Raw genomic sequence first — 17,814 nt, 5'->3', positions numbered from 1 at the left:
TATTATTTCTTTAAGATTTTTTATAGACCACTGAGCATCTAAAGAAAAAAAATGAGGGGGATGGTATAGCAAAAGGCATAGAATAGAGTTCTTTCTTTTAAAGTAAAACAAATGTCCATGGAAAGTTTCTTGACAGACAAATCACTGCCAATCAGAAATGAAACGTTAAATTCTAAATCAATGAACTTTAGTGGCTCCACAATACATGGGAAAAATTTCAGTCGTGACATGGTTACTGGAGGCACTGCCATGTCCTACAAACGTTAGCTTCAAGCTGACCTTAAGCCTAAAAGGCTGTTACAAATATTGAATGGCTTTTCAGATAAGATACTGGCTCTCTGGAAACCCATTTACACACTTAACAAACTCTATTATGTTTTCGTTAAATGATCTCTCCATCTCCGGGTCTCAACTGAAAGCTAGCTTTCTGCGAAGGATACCAATTTGCCTATTATTTCTCCTAAGTAGATACTGCTCATTCTTCTATGTAACGTGCCTCAGAATCAGGCCATAAGGTGGCCGTTTTCTTTGCTCTCCTGAGCTTCTCTCCCAGAGCACCATTCCTCCTCCCCAAGGCTCATATATTTTAGCTTTAGTGCCCTCCATCCCTTTCTTTTATTCCTCTTTATCTTTTAGCCCCATCACAAATGTAGCCATTTAGTCATTCCTAATCAGTCATCAGCCTTTTCAGTTTGACTGTTGGTATTGGTTGATTGCTACTGCAAAGCCCTTTTCCCCATTTAGATCAGAGTGAGGCTCTACTATTTTCTCACAACTCAGAAAAGGATGACTTCATGCTCAACATCAAGAATTAATCCTGAGTGGTCTAGCCAATCATGTTTTCATTATGTTGGTAAATGATTGGTTAAGACAGAGGCATGCAAAACAATTTTGGCTAACTAGGTGGTGGATGGCTTCTAGAAACAATTCTGTGGCTGCTGGCTATTATCATATCTGGATGTAATGCCTGGAATTGTACTCATTTTTGAATAATGAGATTATGGTGATTTTTATTTTCTTTCTGTACTTTTCTTTCTTTCCTGAAAGTTCCCACAGAGAGCAGCTATTACTTCTATGAAATATAAAAAGTTTTAAAACCCCTTGAAAAGATATACACTTGATTCCACTACTAATCAGGATGGAGTAATAGGAAGAGGACTCATCTTTCCACTGCAAAACAAACAAAGAAACTGGGAAAATGGCCAAAACATCTAAGAGGATGGTTTTGATATTGAACAGTCAATGCAGACCTGTAATTCCTGTAAGAAGGAAAACCAAACAGGGAGCACACCTAGAGGCAGTTCGTAGGCTGTGACGCAAAGCAGGCAAATGAAAGTCAGAGACTGTAGTCAACAATGGCACAGCAACTAGTAATCGCAGGGCCAAGTACCAGAGTGGAGGAAGTTGCAAAGTTGGCACTCAGGAAAACTAAACACTCAGGAAAACATTGACTATATGGCTGATTTCCAATCTGTGTGTATGTGAGAAGAAACACCCAAAACTAGGGAAAGAATCACCCGCAAAGAATAGGCAGAATAACTTGTGGAGCTCTTACAGAGCTGGACATACTCTGTATTCCCACCAGCCAGAGCTGAAAGGTCTCTAGATACCTGGGGAATGGGGTTAAATCCTTCAAAGGGCATCACTTTGGATTTGGAGTTAAATAAGACCTAAACAAAAAGCTGCTCTGGACCCATTAGAAACTTAAAAGGAAGCCTCAAAAGGGTCCAACTATGCCAAGCAAAGGAAACGCAGGTCAGAACAAAACCTACACTATTTAAAGGAAATGTAACAAAAGACAGCAGCAACAATACAGATTTCAAAACACCAGGCATCACAGCTTCTCATGTGGCCTCGTCCCATGAGCTGGTTTCGGTCTCTTCACAGCATGGACACCTCAGGGTAGTCGTACCCCTAAGGTGCCTGCTAACTCAGGACATGGAGGCTACGCTGTCTCGTATGGCCTTGCCACCAAAGGCACAAAGGCCACTTCTGCCACATTCTGTTGGTTACCATCAAGTTGCAGGCTTGCCCAGATTCAAAGGCACAGGAATTAGATATCCCTTCTTAATAGGGGATTATCAAGGTTCTCAAAAGAGATGTGCGAAAGAAGATATTGTTGTCGACATCTTTAAACAATGTAATCTGCACTGTAGGTCTGAGTTGACTTCTATTATCATTTCCCTTCAACTTGAAAAACTATCCATTACATGTGTTGAATACAGACCCCAGGTGACAAATTCTCTCAACTTCCATTTATTTGAAAATATCTTTACTTACCTTTATTTTCAAAGGATATTTTTCAAAAGATAGAGAGCTTTAGGGTTGACAGGTTTCTTTTTTCTTCAGTACTTCAAAGATGTTCCACTGCCTTCTGCTTGTTACCATTTCTTGATAAGAAGTTAGTAATTCTTATCATTATGCTTTGTTATGTAATGTAACTTTTCTTCTTTTAAAATTGTCTCTTTTATCTTTTTTTTTTTTTTTTTAGCAATATGATCACAAGGTGCCTGGGTATGGCTTTGTGTTCATCCTACTAAAGATTCATTGAGCTTTTTCAATCAGTTGGGTTATCCAACTTGGAAAAAATTTAGCTACAGTCATGCACTGTTGTACATTTTTTCCTTTAAAGTACTGAATTATTTTTATTTTGTTTTCTAAAGGCCCTGTCTGCTATTTTTAACATTGTATTATCAGTGATTCTATTTCTATTGACTATTTTTCATTCCGTTATGGGTCACATTTTCCTGCTTCTTTGCACTGTCAAATTTTATTTTTTACTGTGCAACTACAGATGCTATGTGCTGTATGTGTGTTTCTCTTCCATCAAAGACTAGAGTTTTATGTAGTCAGACAGTTATTTTATTGGCAGGTTATCTTGTCCACTCTTGTTAGACTACATCAAAATTAGCTCTTACTCTAGAGCTTGCACAGCACCCTTAAGAACTAACCTTCTGGAGTCTTACTGAACGCATAAATTGTTTAGCTGGTCTCTTCACTCTGGTTGATTGAGATGCCAATGTCTCTCAGAACTCTGTGACCTCTCTTCAGCTAACAGATCTCAGTATCTTGTTTCTACCAAATTTCATAGAGTTTCAACCCTGCACAAGGCAATTTAATTTTTGGCCAAAGACTCAAGGGCTCGCCAATGCAGAATTTAGAGCTACTTCTCTAAATAACCTTTGTTCCACAAATCCCAGAAGCCTCATTAGCTCTTTATGCCAATTTAAGGTTTGTTTGTTTTTGTGTGAAATACTGTTTTTTATTTGGGCTCTACTTTCCTGTGCTGCTGTTTGAACAGTGTCCCCAGACAGAAAACAAGAGTGAATGTCAAGCTTATCTTCTGTTTTTCCCTCTCTGAATGATGGTAGCCTTGTGCTGTCTGATTTCAATGCATAAAAAGAATGGCTCCATAGAGTTTACCCAGTTTTATGTGTTTAATGGCAGAAGGGCAACTTTGATACCTGAAACTGGCAATCTCTATTAATTAATTAATAAAAATAGTATAGCCGATAAAACCTTACTTTCCAGCCATCAAAAAGTCAAGCAATGGAAACCAGTAAGTAGTAAAAATTAAAAGGTGGGGAAGAAACATTAGCAGACTCATGGAAATTTCTGCTCATTTTCTTAGAACCAGAAAAAAGCCTTCCAGGTATCAGACCATTTTTGTCATTTTTCATTTCTCACTGACAGCGCAATGAATACCACAGTATTCTACATTCCTCCTATCTTCCTTTCTAACCCAAGTCTAATTTTGTGTTCAGCTCCAAGTGGACAATTCTTAATGAATGAACTATGTCAGGAATGATGCTCCTCTTTCACTTTGGCAGATAGTTTATCTCCTAGCCTCCCTTGAAGCTGAAGGTGACCATATAATTGTATTCTGATCGGTGAGGCATAAAGAGAAGTTGGTTAGGAGGGTGTCTAAAAAGATTTTTATTTTCTTAATAAAAGGAACAGGTGACACGGGCCCCTTTTTCTGTCTTGTATAGGACTGTCATGTGACTATAATATGTATAAGGAGGAAAAGTCCACACCCTAAGTACGGCAGAGGAGATGAAAAAAATGACCCTGCGTCCTTGATGATAGTACTGAGAAACTACACTGCCACAGCAACTTACTGCATCTAAATGGAAAGAACCTATTTGTTTAAACTATTATCAAAGGTATTTTGTTTCTACCTATAACAGAAAGCAGTTTTGACTGATAAATGCAAACTTTTTTTCATTAGATTAAGAAGACTTACAGATAAGAGGTAAGAATAGTCTTAAAATATAAATAGGAGATGATTGGGAACTGCATTCTTTTGAAGTCTTAGGACTAATCAGGTTTTCATTGGCATCCCTCTAGATTGCAAACTTCCTTGTGAACAGGGATCTTCTCAGTCCTACATATGGGCCTAGGCGCTTTTGGGTGCTCAAATTAGCTCGCTGATAGACTCTCTATCTAGATATCCTATAGGATACCTCTGTCATCTAGGTATTCTTTGACTCCATCAGGAACAATGACCCCATAAACCTAAACGTTTTTTTCGCAAAAGTAAATATGCAGGTAAAACAAACAAGCAAAAGTGATGGTTCACTGTCTTACGTTCACATTCTCTGACATCCAAGTTGAACTGCTGTAAGGCTCCCAAGGTGAGCTGTCTTACTTCAGCTTCCAGCAGAAGCTGCATCAAAGATGTGGCTAAATGCTTGCAAGCTGACATACATGCTGTCTGGGCCACCTTTCCCTGAAATACAAGAGTGTAAACCATAACATTAATGGATTAAAATGAAATTGCAACAAAATTAAAGTCATTTACTTTTCAATAAGGAATTTAAGGTTTTCTTCATCATGGTACCCTTGCATTCAAATAATCTTGGAATTAATAGCACCTGATGGCAGTCATCCTAAATATTAGCTCCGTCACCATCAAGTCATGTAGCTCTAACACTAAGCTAAAATTCATAAATACCAGATATTTGTTCAAGAAATATTTTTTCCTTAATCAACAATACATAAATATTCAAAATGTTAATTAAACTGAGAAGGAATTTTTCCACAGAGAGTAAGTTTCAAGAAGTTCCCTCTAAAACTACCATAATTCTTAAAAATGAAATGTAAATGGCAATCCCTAAGTTCTCTAAGAACCAAAATGTTTATAGCTTTATGACTTAATACCTATGAAGTGAAAAGAATGGTTTAAAACAAATGTTTCCTGGAAAAAGTAACTGAAAGGATGAATTTTGTTTTCTTTAAAAATGAACACTGAAATTTATGTGCATAATTACTCTAAGTTACTTTTTAAATTATTGGTATTAAAATCAGTATTTTACTATTTTTTAAAGAATTCACTTTGTATCTAGTGAACTACATCTCAGTCCAAGGTCTAAGTTATACACTATAGCATATATATATCCACTTTTTTCAGATATATATCCATTAATTCCTGTTATTTATCATCTGTTCTGAAAAATAGGATGATACATGTTTTGAAAAGTCTGAGTTCACCAAAATGGCCATTCTGCCCAAAGAAATTTACAGATTCAATGCAATCCCTCTCAAAATACCAAGGCATTTTTCAATGAACTTGGGAAAATAATCCTAAAATTCATATGGAATCACAAAAGACCCCAAATAGCCAAAGCAATCTTGAAAAAGAAGAACAAGGTGGGTGGTATTACATTTCCTGACTTCAAGCTATACTACAAAGCTACAGTAATGAAAACAGTATAGTACTGGCATAAAAACAGACTCATAGGTCAATGGAACAGAATAGAGAGCCCAGAAATAAACTCATGCATATACAGTCAGTTAACAGATGATACTGGATCCATAAGGAAAAGAAAATAAAAAATGAACAAGTAGGACTACATCAAACTAAAAAGCTTCTGTACACAAAGGACACCATCAACAGACTAAAAAGGCAACCTACAGTATAGGAGAATATATTCATAAGTGATCTATCCAATAAGGGACTAACATCCAAAATATATAAAGAACTCATAGGTCTCAACACCAAAAAACAAATTACCCATTTAGAAAATGAGCAGAGGACCTAAACAAACATTTCTCCAAAGAAGAAATACAGATGGCAAACAGGCATATGAAAACATGCTCTACATCATGGAAATGCAAATCAAAACCATAATGAGATATTACTTCACACCAATCAGAATGGCCACTATCCAAAAGACAGAAATAACAAGTGTTGGCAAAGATATGGAGAAAATGGAACTCTCCTACACTGTTGGTGGGAATGTAAATTGGGGAAGCCACTGTGGAAAGTAGTATAGATGTTACTCAAAGACTTAAAATAGCAATAGCACATGATCTAGTAACTGCACTTTGAAGAACTTACCCAAAGAAAACAAAATATCTGGTTTGAAAAAATACATGCAACCCTAAGTTTATTGCCACATTGTTTACAATAGCCAAGATATGGAAGCAGCCAAAGCATCCATCAATAGATGAATGGATAAAGAAGATGTGGTACATATACACAATGGCATATTATTCAGCCATAAAAAAATTCCACCATATGCAATAACCTGGATGGACTTAGAGGGTATTATGCTAAGTGAAACAGCCAGGTGGAGAAAGACGAATACCATCTCATTTCATTTATATGTGTGAAAACAAAACAAAACAAATGAACAAAACATCAGTAGACTCACAGACACTAAGAAGTGACTGGTGGTTACCATGGGGGAGGGTTTGGGGTGGGTGGGTAGAGTAGATGAAGGGGATGAAGAGGCACAAAAACCTCATAGTATAAGTTGCTCACAGGATGGAAATGCAGCATGGAGAATATAGTCAAGGGTTCTATAATGACTTTCTATGTTGATAGATAGTATCTAACTGTACTAGTTGGGATGAGGATTCAATAATATGTGCAACTGTTGAACCACTGTGTTGTATATAGTGTTGTATACAGGCATAGAAGTTGAATGTTTAAAGTATTATTATGACAAGTATGTAACAAGAAACAATATATTGTATTATTTTATGTATTTTGAAACTTTCTATAATATCATAAAGTATGTCTTCTCAACTTGCTTTTTTGGTTCAATGAATGTGAATTTTTTTAAATGCAATGAATGTGGCTCTAGTTTATTCCTTTAATTATTCCACAATATCCAACTTTAGGAGTACCACAATTTATTTTTCCATTCTTTGACTGTTGTAGACTTAGGTCTGTCTTTCTTTTCTTTTCTGTTATAAAGAGAACAGGTCATAGAGTAATGTAAGTCTAGTAAGAATTCATGAAAATGCCAGATTCTGATTTATTTAAGACAACAAAAACAAACACTTAAGTTAAGTAATATTATAGATACCAAGTGGGATAAAGGCAACAGAAGCATAAAGAATCCTAAGAGAAAAGTCACATTATAAAAGAAACCCATATTAAATGGCTTGCTTTCTATTAAAGCCACTGGAGACCTTGAATAGGCACTGCCCAGGAGATATTAACAGTTTCAGGCTATGCCCTATGTGAGCAGTCAGAGGGGAACAGATCTAAGTTGTGAGAAGCCCTCTGGCTTTTCAATAGTGAGAGTGGGAGTGGAGTGAAGGAATGAGAATAAGACCAAAGAAGATGCCCAAAGATAGCTCTACAGATCAGAAGCCAGAGAAAAGGGAAAGAAACTGTCATCTCTTAGGCACAAGTATATGCCCAACATGTGCTATGTTTAGGCAGCTGACATCTTACTATTTTATATAATTCTCTGAATCAACCATAAAAGATGGTATTATTCCTTTCTTTTAGATGAATAAACTAAGGCTGTGAGGTTAAGAAAATTCAGACAAACTCATACAGCTATTATTTCTGCCCAGTCCTAATTCTATACCTTTCTACTAAACCATCACCTACAAAGAGGCAGTAAAATCTTACATTATCTTACACTGGGATGGTTGGGCAAAAACAGATCAAAATAGTAACAGGATTAACAGGTCATCTGAGACATAGACTAGGTCCAAATAGGTAAAATAGTGGTAGTTCAGGAAAGAAATCTTCAAATACTGGGTATCTGCTGGGGCATACTTTTTAACTTGTGGCCCAGTATAACTAACTAGGCCAAGATAGATACTTAGAGGACCCAACAAGCTGAACATGGAGATGCTGTAACAATCAAATGTGTTGTGAAAATAAAGCCCAATTAATCTGGAGACTGAGAAGACAGCATTCACAAGGCTTGTTTCAGTGTCTGTAATATTGCCAGGAGAAGCAAGGCTGGCATAGTAAACTGAAGATTGCTCAGAGTCAGAAAGTCCCAAGTTTTAATTTTTATCTCCACTACTTATTTGCTGTGTAATTTGGGGTAAGGTAGTTGACACTTATGACTCATTATGCATTTCAAAGTATTAAATAGTTTACTAACTTTAACATTAACATGAAACATAACAGTTAGCTTTCAAATCTATATCAATACATATCAATCAGTAGAGCCAAATGCACAAAACACACTGAGTTATTTAACTGCCTTCCATCACTTTTCATCTTACTTCTCCTCAAGTTAGTTAGTTTTTTATTTCCAAACAAAGAATTAATTGCAGAAATGTATGATTTCATTGTTAAATATTTTTCAACTCTAGAAAGCATTTTGGAGCTTTGCTACTCACAGTACACTATCCTTTCTCATTTTGACTTCCAGTTTCCATTACTACCATGGTGTATGTAAGTTTTCTAAGGAAGGATAAACACAGACTCAGGCAATAATAACCAACACACTAAACAATAAAAACTAGTGGTTTCATTCAGCAATACATTAAAAGGATCATTCACTATAGTCAAGTGGGAGTTATTCCAGGATACAATGATGATTCAATATTCCTAATCAATCAGTGTGATATACCACATTAACAAAATGAAGGCCAAAAATCATATAATCACCTAGATGCAGAAAAAGCATTTGACCAAATTTAACATCTACTTATGATAAAAACTCTCAACAAAATGGGTTTAGACGGCCTACATAATAAAGGCCATACATGACAAGCCCAGAGCTAACATCATAATCAATAATGAAAACTGACAGCTTTTCCTCTAACATCAGAAACAAGACAAGGATGTCCATTCTTACCATTTGTACTCAGTATAGTACTGGAAGACATAGCCACAGCAATCAGACAAGAAAAAGAACTAAAGCATCCGATTTGGTAAGAAAAAAGTAAAACTGGGGACTCTCTTGTCCCCTCCTGGCATAAGCCAGGAGTTCTGTCACTTCACTTTACTTCTAAATAAAAGCCTGTTCCTTGTTCTCCTAAAACAAGAAGAAGAAAAAAAAGGAAGTAAAACTATCACTCTTTGCAGATGGAATGATACTGTATATATAAAACCCTAAAAGACTCTACCAAAAAACTATTAGAGATAATAAATGAATTCAGGAAAGTTTCAGGATACAAAGTTAATATACAGAAATATGTTGCCATATCTATACACTAACAATGAAATAGCAGAAAAAGAAATTAAGGAAACAATTCTTTTTACAGTTACTTATGATTGCATCTAAAAGAATAAAATACCTAGGAATAAATTTAATCAAGCAGGTGAAAGACCTGTACCTGAAAAACAGTAGGACATAGTGAAAGAAACTGAAGACAACACAATAAATGTAAAGATATACCATGCTCATGGATTGGAAGAATATTGTTAAAATGTCCACACTACCCAAAGCAGTCTACAGATTCAATGCAATCCCTATTGAAATACTGTTGGCATTTTTCACAGAACTACAATGAATATCCAAAATTTGTATGAAACCACAAAAGACTCCAAATAGCCAAAGCAATCTTGAGAAAGAACAAAGCTGGAGGTATCAAAATTTCAGGTTTTGAACTATACTACAAAGCTATAGTAATTAAAACAGTATGGTACTGGCATAAAAATAGATACATCAATCAATGGAACAGAATAGAGAGCCCAGAAAGAAAACCATGCTTATATGGTCAATTAATCTACAACAAAGAAGGCAAGAATATAAATGACTAAGACAGTATCTTCAATAAATGGTGCTGGGAAAACTAGAGAGGTACATGCAAAAGAATGAAACTGAACCACTTTCTTAAATCATATATAAAAATAAACTCAAAATGCACCAAAGACCTAAATGTAAGACCTGAAACCATAAAGCTCCTAAGAGAAAACATAGGCAGTAATATGTTGGACATTAGTCTTAGCAATATTTTTCTGGATCTGTCTCCTCAGGCAATGGAAAGAAAAGCAAAAATAAACAATTGGAACTCCATCAAACTCAAATGCTTTTGCATAGCAAAGGAAACCATCAACAAAATGAAGACATCCTAGTGAATCGGAGAAGATATTTGCAAATCATATAACCAAAAAGGGTTTGACATCTAAAATATATAAAGAACTCACACAAGTCAATACCAGAAAACAATCCAATTAGAATATGGACAAAAGACCTGAATAGACATTTTTCCAAAAAAGACATGCAAATGACCAACAGATGCATGAAAAAGATGTTTAACATCACTAATAATCAGAGAAGTGCAAATCAAAACCATAGTGTGATGTCACCTCACAACAATCAGAATGGCTAATTTACAAAACACAACAAATAAAAAATGTTGAAGAGGATGTATAGAAAAGGGAACCCTCATTCACTGTTGGTAGGAATGTGAATTTGTGTAGCCCCGATGGAAAGCAGTATGGAAGTTCCTCAAAAATTTATAAATAGAAATACCATGTGACCTGGTAATTCCATTTCTGGGCATTTACCCAGAGAAAACAAACCACTAATTCAAACAGATATATGTGCCTTTATGTTCACTGCAGCATTTTTTAAATAGCCAAGATATGGAAGCAATGTAAGCATCCATCAATAAATAAATTGATAAAGAAGATGTGGCACATAAATACAATGGAATATTACTCAGCTTAAAAAAAGAATGAAATCTTGCCATTTGTGACAACATGGGTTGAACTACAGGGTATTTTGCTGTGTGAAATAAGTCAGACAGAAAAAGGCAAATATCATATGATTTCATGTATATGTGAAATCTAAAAAATAAAACAAATGAACAAACAAAAAAGGAACAGAAATAGACTCATAAATACAGAAAACAATCTGATGGCTGTCAGAGGGGAGGGGATAAAAGGAGGGGCAAAACAGGTGAAGGGGATTGAGAAATACAAATTTCCTGTTATAAAATAACTAATCATGGGGAAAAAAAGTACAACACAGGGAATATAGTCAATAATGCTATAACTTTGTATGGTGACAGATGGTAACTATACTTATTGTGGTAATTATATGTTGTGTACTGGAAACTAATATAATATTGTATGCCAACCATACTTGAATTAAAATTAAATTAAAATTAAAAATATTTTTAAAATTCGTGATTTCACTCTTTTCATAAAGTAATCTTTTTATGAAGCAGACGCTGGGAACAAACAGCCAAAATCTGTAGGACTGGGTAAGAATTTTCAACTTAAGAAAACCTAAACTGACCAAAATTCCAATAAAACTGCCTTCGGATACTTCCAGAAATAGTTTCAAATCACCATAATGACATCTAGGCTACACCGTATGAAGTTATGGTAGTGCTGGTATACAGATACTGCAATAGAATAGAGATGGAATGCCAGACAAGATGAAAAATCAGCTAAGCATCATCATCATATTTTGAATGTACAAGGAACCTGAGATGCAGTGAGATTTGAATCACAATGTCTTACAATCATCATCAAGCTGCCTCTCAATGAAGCTACAATGTTTATGTTCTCCAAGACAGTCAAATATCAGTGAAACAAACTGGAAGTCAACTACTAATACTTCATATCAAAGACAACAAGTTAAATACTTCATATTATTTCTCAATCCACTTGCAATACTTTTTTTTTTTTAAGTTTTGGGAAGGGGAAAAGAGTAAATTGCTGAGAAAATTCATGATGTTAATTCAAAGTCAGACTTATGACCATAGTGAGAACCATCACTGAGCTTTAGGCATGGTCCATGAAAATATTTTTTTGATTTTTACCTTTACATACACGGAAGCAGCTGCTTGGGTAACAGTGGCAGAGACAGTACTGGTATTGATAATGGTGATGCTTTCTCTAAGCTCTTCACTTCCAGTCACTTGTATTTTGTAAATCTTTGGTATGAATATATATATATATAATATATGACCCTATATTATAGCTCTGTAGTAATCTAGTGAACTTACTTAAAAAATATACTCAGATTCCTATTTTCTAATTCAAATTATCCCCTGTGCCTCCTAGTCTCTATTTGCTGCAATACTTACTTTTACCATAATATTTTGAACTGGATTATATATGGCACTGTCATTTCATGTCTGTATATTTCCTTGAAAAGTACATGGATTGCAAGGAAAGAAACTCTGGACTTTTTCCTTTGGTATATCTAATTAAAAAGTAGTTCAAGACTGTGAAAAGTAGGTATTCATTGATACCTAACGTTATGCCACAGAGCTTTCTAATTCTCTCCTATAAAAAGGGAGATATTATCCATTGTTTCTTACACAAAGACAAACATAATTAAGACAAATGTGTAGAAATCTCACAACTCCTTCAAAGGAATATAAAAGCTCAGTATTCATTACTTTCCATTTCTATATACTTCAATACACAATATTAAGTCTATGTCATAGTACTAAATATAAGTGAGTAGTGCTAAAGAGTTTAGAGAAGGCATCACCATCACCAACACCATTCCTATCTTGACCATCATTGCTAGAACGACTACTTCCATTTACTGAGCACTGTCTATGTGCCAAACATTTTGAAAATATTTTCTCACATAATTCTTAAAAGAACACTATGAGATATTTAACCCTCAATTTATAAGTAAGGACAGAGATGTTCAACTCTTCAAATATATCATGTAAGTAGGGGAGTTAGGATGTGAATTCAGTCCTGTCAGACTCCAAACATTCAACAATCATTTGATCCTGTCTCCCAGTATACATCCTTGTGATAACAGCTCAGCCTTTCTGCTGATCTGTGACTTAAAGGGATAAAAAGAGGACAAAAGATAGAAATCACACAAATCCAAAAGGATACTAAGAGATTTTTTCTCCCTTCCCCATCTAAGGAGGCATCAAAACAATGCTGAACTCACAGCAGATATTTAAAATGGATCCAACCACAGCTATCTATTAACCTAATGGAATCAAATCCTGAGTTTCAGATGATCAAAGAGCTTATCTAGATGACCAAGTGGCCAAAGCCAAATGTCTCTTTCTCTGGACAATCTTATCAAGTTTCAAAGTCAGAAATATGCAGAGGGAACAACATCTTTCTCTGAAAGACAGCAGTCCTCACACCACCTTTTTTTTTTTTTTTTGCTTTGCTCCCTGAGTAATACTCCATTGCTTACACTTTTGTGTGACAAATTTTATCTTTCTCAATTTAGTTAATGAACTACTTCACTGTGGAACAGAGACAAGTTCAAATGCAGAAAATGATCTGGCAAGGCAAGAAATACCCGGAGAGAACATTAAGCTACCCTGTAAATTGCTCCTTCTTTCTGCACACCTGTGTCTCTACTTCCTTAAACTGCTACCCTGCCTGTTCCTGTAGATATTTCCTTTATTACAGAGTCTTGTCTAACTTCTGCCTGCCCCCTGGAAATTGATTTTTTGGATTGCCACTCTAAGTTCCCTTTCTTTATTGATCAAGGAAGCTGTCTTGACCTTTTTTCCTCAATAACACATACTATAGGTGAGGTTATATCATTCCAGAGCACTAAGCCTCCTATTTGCTTTAGATAGACATTCAATAAATTACAATTGCAGGATAGAGTTCTGGATCTTCCCATATGTTTCTCTTTTCTGGGGCCTATGCCTATAATTTTAGCTTCCATTTGCTGCAGAAATCCTGTGACAAAAACTTAATTGACCTTTACATCTAAATCACCATAAAATCACACATCCTCCCCAAGTGGATTTCCCACAAAGGAAAACACTGTCTACCTAATTTGTCATGAAAAATTTAGGAAGTTGGAAGGAAAAAGCATGGTCAAAAGAAAACTGGGAGTATATGACCAGGATGTAGATGAAAGGAGAAGCAGAGGAGGGATGCAAAGATGCTATAAACCTGGTTCTAAGACTTGTCCCCTTGTTTCACTTTGTTTTCTCAGTCATCTTTCAAGAAACAAAAGAAATCTTTTTTAAAACACTTTTTTGCTATGCACGCTTTTATTGAAATATAACTACAAATGTACATGTGGATGAGGGGGAAAAGTGAGATGGCAGAGTGAGAAGTGAGGCAGAAACCGCCATCCAAAACCACATATAACATGAAAATACACCAAATACAACTAATCCTGAAAGAGTAACCCAAAGACTGCAGAACAGACTGCCTACATATGGGGAACAGAGAAGACCTCACAGAAAAGGATGAAGTAGTAAAGCCCCGATCTGGTGGGACCCAAGCCCTCCTCATACCCCAGCTCATAGAAGGGAGGAAGAGAAACAAAGCTGGGAGGGAGTAGAAGCCCAGGACTGCAAAACACCCAGCCCTGGAGATTTGCTCCAGGAGCACGCACCCCAAATTACATGGTGCTCTAGAGATTAGTGGGGTTGGAAAGCAAAGACAGGCAGACTACATGGACAGACTGAGATTCCAGCCACTTATGGAAAAGAGATACACACAACTGGCCTCTCCAGGACAAAAGAAAGGCAGGCACTTTGAAAGACTTCCCAACAGTGAGAGGGATGCTAAAGGAGCAAAGATTACACAGAGCATGCTGCTCAGGAGAAGGAGCAAGATAACAAAATTGTCCTGGCACACTCAGCCCAGCAGGATGGGAGCTTCACGTGCTACATCCCCCTAGCTGGCAATGCAGCACTGAGGCCCCCCACACCAAAAAGTGCAGCCTGCTGCCCCCCATCACACCAAGCCAGCTGGAGGGTGGACCCACCTACAGCAGCTACAGGGGTATAATGCAGAGCCCCTTCTCTGCATGCTCGGCTCACTGATCCTGGCACTGCAGCTGGGAAGTAGGAAAGAGCTCTTTCCTCCCAACAGATGCCACCCCTGAGTGCCTACGATGCCTGCCATAAAACCAGGTGCTAGGCAGCTCCAAAGAGTGGAGCTTCTAGGAACTAGAGGGTGCCTTCTACACAAAGTTATTATTTCATAGGAATCATAAGGATTATGAAATGGCAAAAAAAATTTGTACAAACAAGAAATGGACACCAGAACTAGGGCTAAGTGAAACTGAAATCACCAATCTTCCTGATAAAGATTTCAAAATAAAAAGTCATAAACATGCTCATGGAGCTAAAGAAAAATATTTAAGATCTCAGGGAGGACTTCAAGAAAGAGATAGAAACTTTGAAAAACACAGTATCTGAAATGAAACATACATGAGAGGGATTTAAAAGTAGATTAGAAGAGGTAGAGGAGATGATAAATTAGAGGACAGGAAAGAAAAAGAAGCTGAGGCACAGAGAGAAAAAAGCATCTCCAAGAATGAAATAATAATAAAAGAACTGTGTGACCAATCCAAACAGAAAAATATTTGCATTATAGGGGAACCAGAAGAAGAGAGGGAATAAGGGATAGAAATTCTCTTTGAGGAAATAATTGCTGGTACTTTCCCAATCTGGGAAAACAAACAGTCTCTCAGGTCATGGCAGTACAGACATCTCCCAACACAAGGGACCCGAGGAAGACAAAACCAAGGCAAAGATCAAGGACAAGGAGAGAGTGCTAAAAGCAGCCAGAGAGAGAAAAAAGATCATCTACAGACGAAAACCCATCAGGCTATCATCAGACTTCTGAGCAGAAACCTTACAGGCCAGAAGGGAGTGGTATGATAAATTTAAGGCAATGAAACAGAATGGCCTTGAACCAAAAATACTCTACCTGGCAAGATTATCATTTAGATTTGAAGCAGGGATTAAACAAATTCCAGATAAGCAAACAGTTGAGAGAATTTACCTCCTACAAACCATCTCTACAGTGTTTCTAAAGGGACTGCTATAGATAGATGTGCCCAAAAGACTAAACTGTCACCAGAGAATATAAAATGACAGTAAAGGACGTACAACATTTAATTACTAAGCAAATGCAAAATCAAATCAGTTAACCACAAAGTCTGTCAAGAGCTAGACAAAGAGTACAGATATGAAACCTAATATATAAAGAATGGAAGAGGAAGAAAGAGAAGGGAGAAAAAAAAATAGCCTGTAGATTGTGCTTCAAATAACATAACAAGTGAGTTAAGTTAGACTGTTAGATAGTAAGGAAGCTGTGTTTGAACCTTTGGTAACCACGAATCTAAAGCTTGCAATGGCAATAACTACATATTTATCAATGATCACACTAAACGTAAACAGACTGAATGCACCAATCAAAAGACACAGACTTCAAGAATGGATAAAAAAACAAGACTCATCTATATGCTGCCTACAAGAGACTCACTTCAAACCCAAAGACATACACAGACTAAAAGTAAAGGGATGGAAAAAGATATTTCATGCAACTAACAGGGAGAAAAAAGCAGGAGTTGCAGTATTTGTATCAGACAAAATAGATTTCAAAACAAAGAAAATAACAAGAGACAAAGAAGGACATTACATAATGATAAAGGGATTAGGACAACAAGGGGATATAATCATTATAAATATCAATCACCCAATATAGGAGCACCTAAATATGAGAAACAAATAATAAAGGAATTACAGGGGGTAACAGAATGCAATGCATTCATTTTAGGAGACTTCAACAAACCACTCAATCCAAAAGATAGATCAGCCAGACAGGAAATAAGTAAGGAGACAGAGACTCTGAATAACACATTAGATCTGATGGACCTAACAGACATCTACAGAAGTCTCAACCCAAAAGCAGCAGGGTACACATTCTTCTCAAGTGCACATGGAACATTTTCAAGAATAGATCATATACTAGGCCATAAAAAGGGCCTCAGTAAATTCAAAAAGATTGAAATTGTGCAAGCCAAGTTTTCAGACCACAAAGGTATTAAACTAGAAATAAATTATGCAAAGAAAACAAAAAAGCCCACAAACACATGGAGGCTTAATAACATGCTCCTAAATAATAAATGGATCAATGACCAAATAAAAACAGAAATCAAGCAATATATGGAGACAAATGAAAACAACAACTCAACACCCCAAAGCCTGTGGGGTGCTCTAAGAGGCAGCTCTAAGAGGAAAGTATATTGCAATACAGGCTTACCTCATGAAAGAAGAACAATCCAAAATGAACAGTCTAAACTAACAATTAATCAGACTAGAAGAAGAACAAAAGAGCCCAAAGTCAGTAGAGGAGGGACATAATAAAGATGAGAGCAGAATTAAATAAAATTGAGAAGAATAAAACAACACAACAAATCAATGAAACCAGAAGCTATTCTTCAAGAAAATAAACAAAATAGATAAACCCCTAGCCAGACTGATCAAGAAAAAAAGAGAGTCTACACACATAAACAAAATCATAAATGAGAAAGATAATATCACTACAGACACCATGGAAATACAAAGAATTATTAGAGAATACTATGAAAAATTATATGCTAACAAATTGGATAACCTAGAAGAAATGGATAATTTTCTAGAAAAATGCAACCTTCCAAGACTGACCCAGGAAGAAACAGAAAATCTGAACAGACCAATTACCAGCAATGAAATTGAATTGATAATCAAAACACTACCTGATAACAAATCCTGGACCACATGGCTTCACCAATGAATTTTATCAAACATTTAGAAAAAACTTAATACCCAAAATCCTTAAAGTTTTCCAAAAAGTAGAAGAGGAGGGAATAATCCCAAACTCATTTCATGAGGCAGGCGTCATTCTAATAACAA

At 36.1% G+C, this 17,814-nt stretch overlaps 1 protein-coding gene across 5 annotated transcripts in view; it reads right to left on the bottom strand.

Annotated features, from left to right (window-relative positions):
* The window catches only part of EXOC6B (exocyst complex component 6B), a 640,335-nt gene that overhangs the window by 170,565 nt on the left and 451,956 nt on the right, over positions 1-17,814 (bottom strand). For all 5 annotated transcript variants that reach the window (XM_037027188.2, XM_073211565.1, XM_037027190.2 and 2 more), the window contains one exon: positions 4,591-4,732. In XM_037027188.2, the coding sequence (XP_036883083.1) occupies positions 4,591-4,732 (142 nt within the window). The remainder of the gene's footprint in view (positions 1-4,590; positions 4,733-17,814) is intronic.

The sequence above is a fragment of the Manis javanica genome, chromosome 1, assembly GCF_040802235.1.
Source record: "Manis javanica isolate MJ-LG chromosome 1, MJ_LKY, whole genome shotgun sequence".
Lineage (NCBI taxonomy): Eukaryota > Metazoa > Chordata > Mammalia > Pholidota > Manidae > Manis > Manis javanica.
Note: the sequence above shows the minus strand (reverse complement) of the source record. Positions and strands in the feature narration are given on the sequence as shown.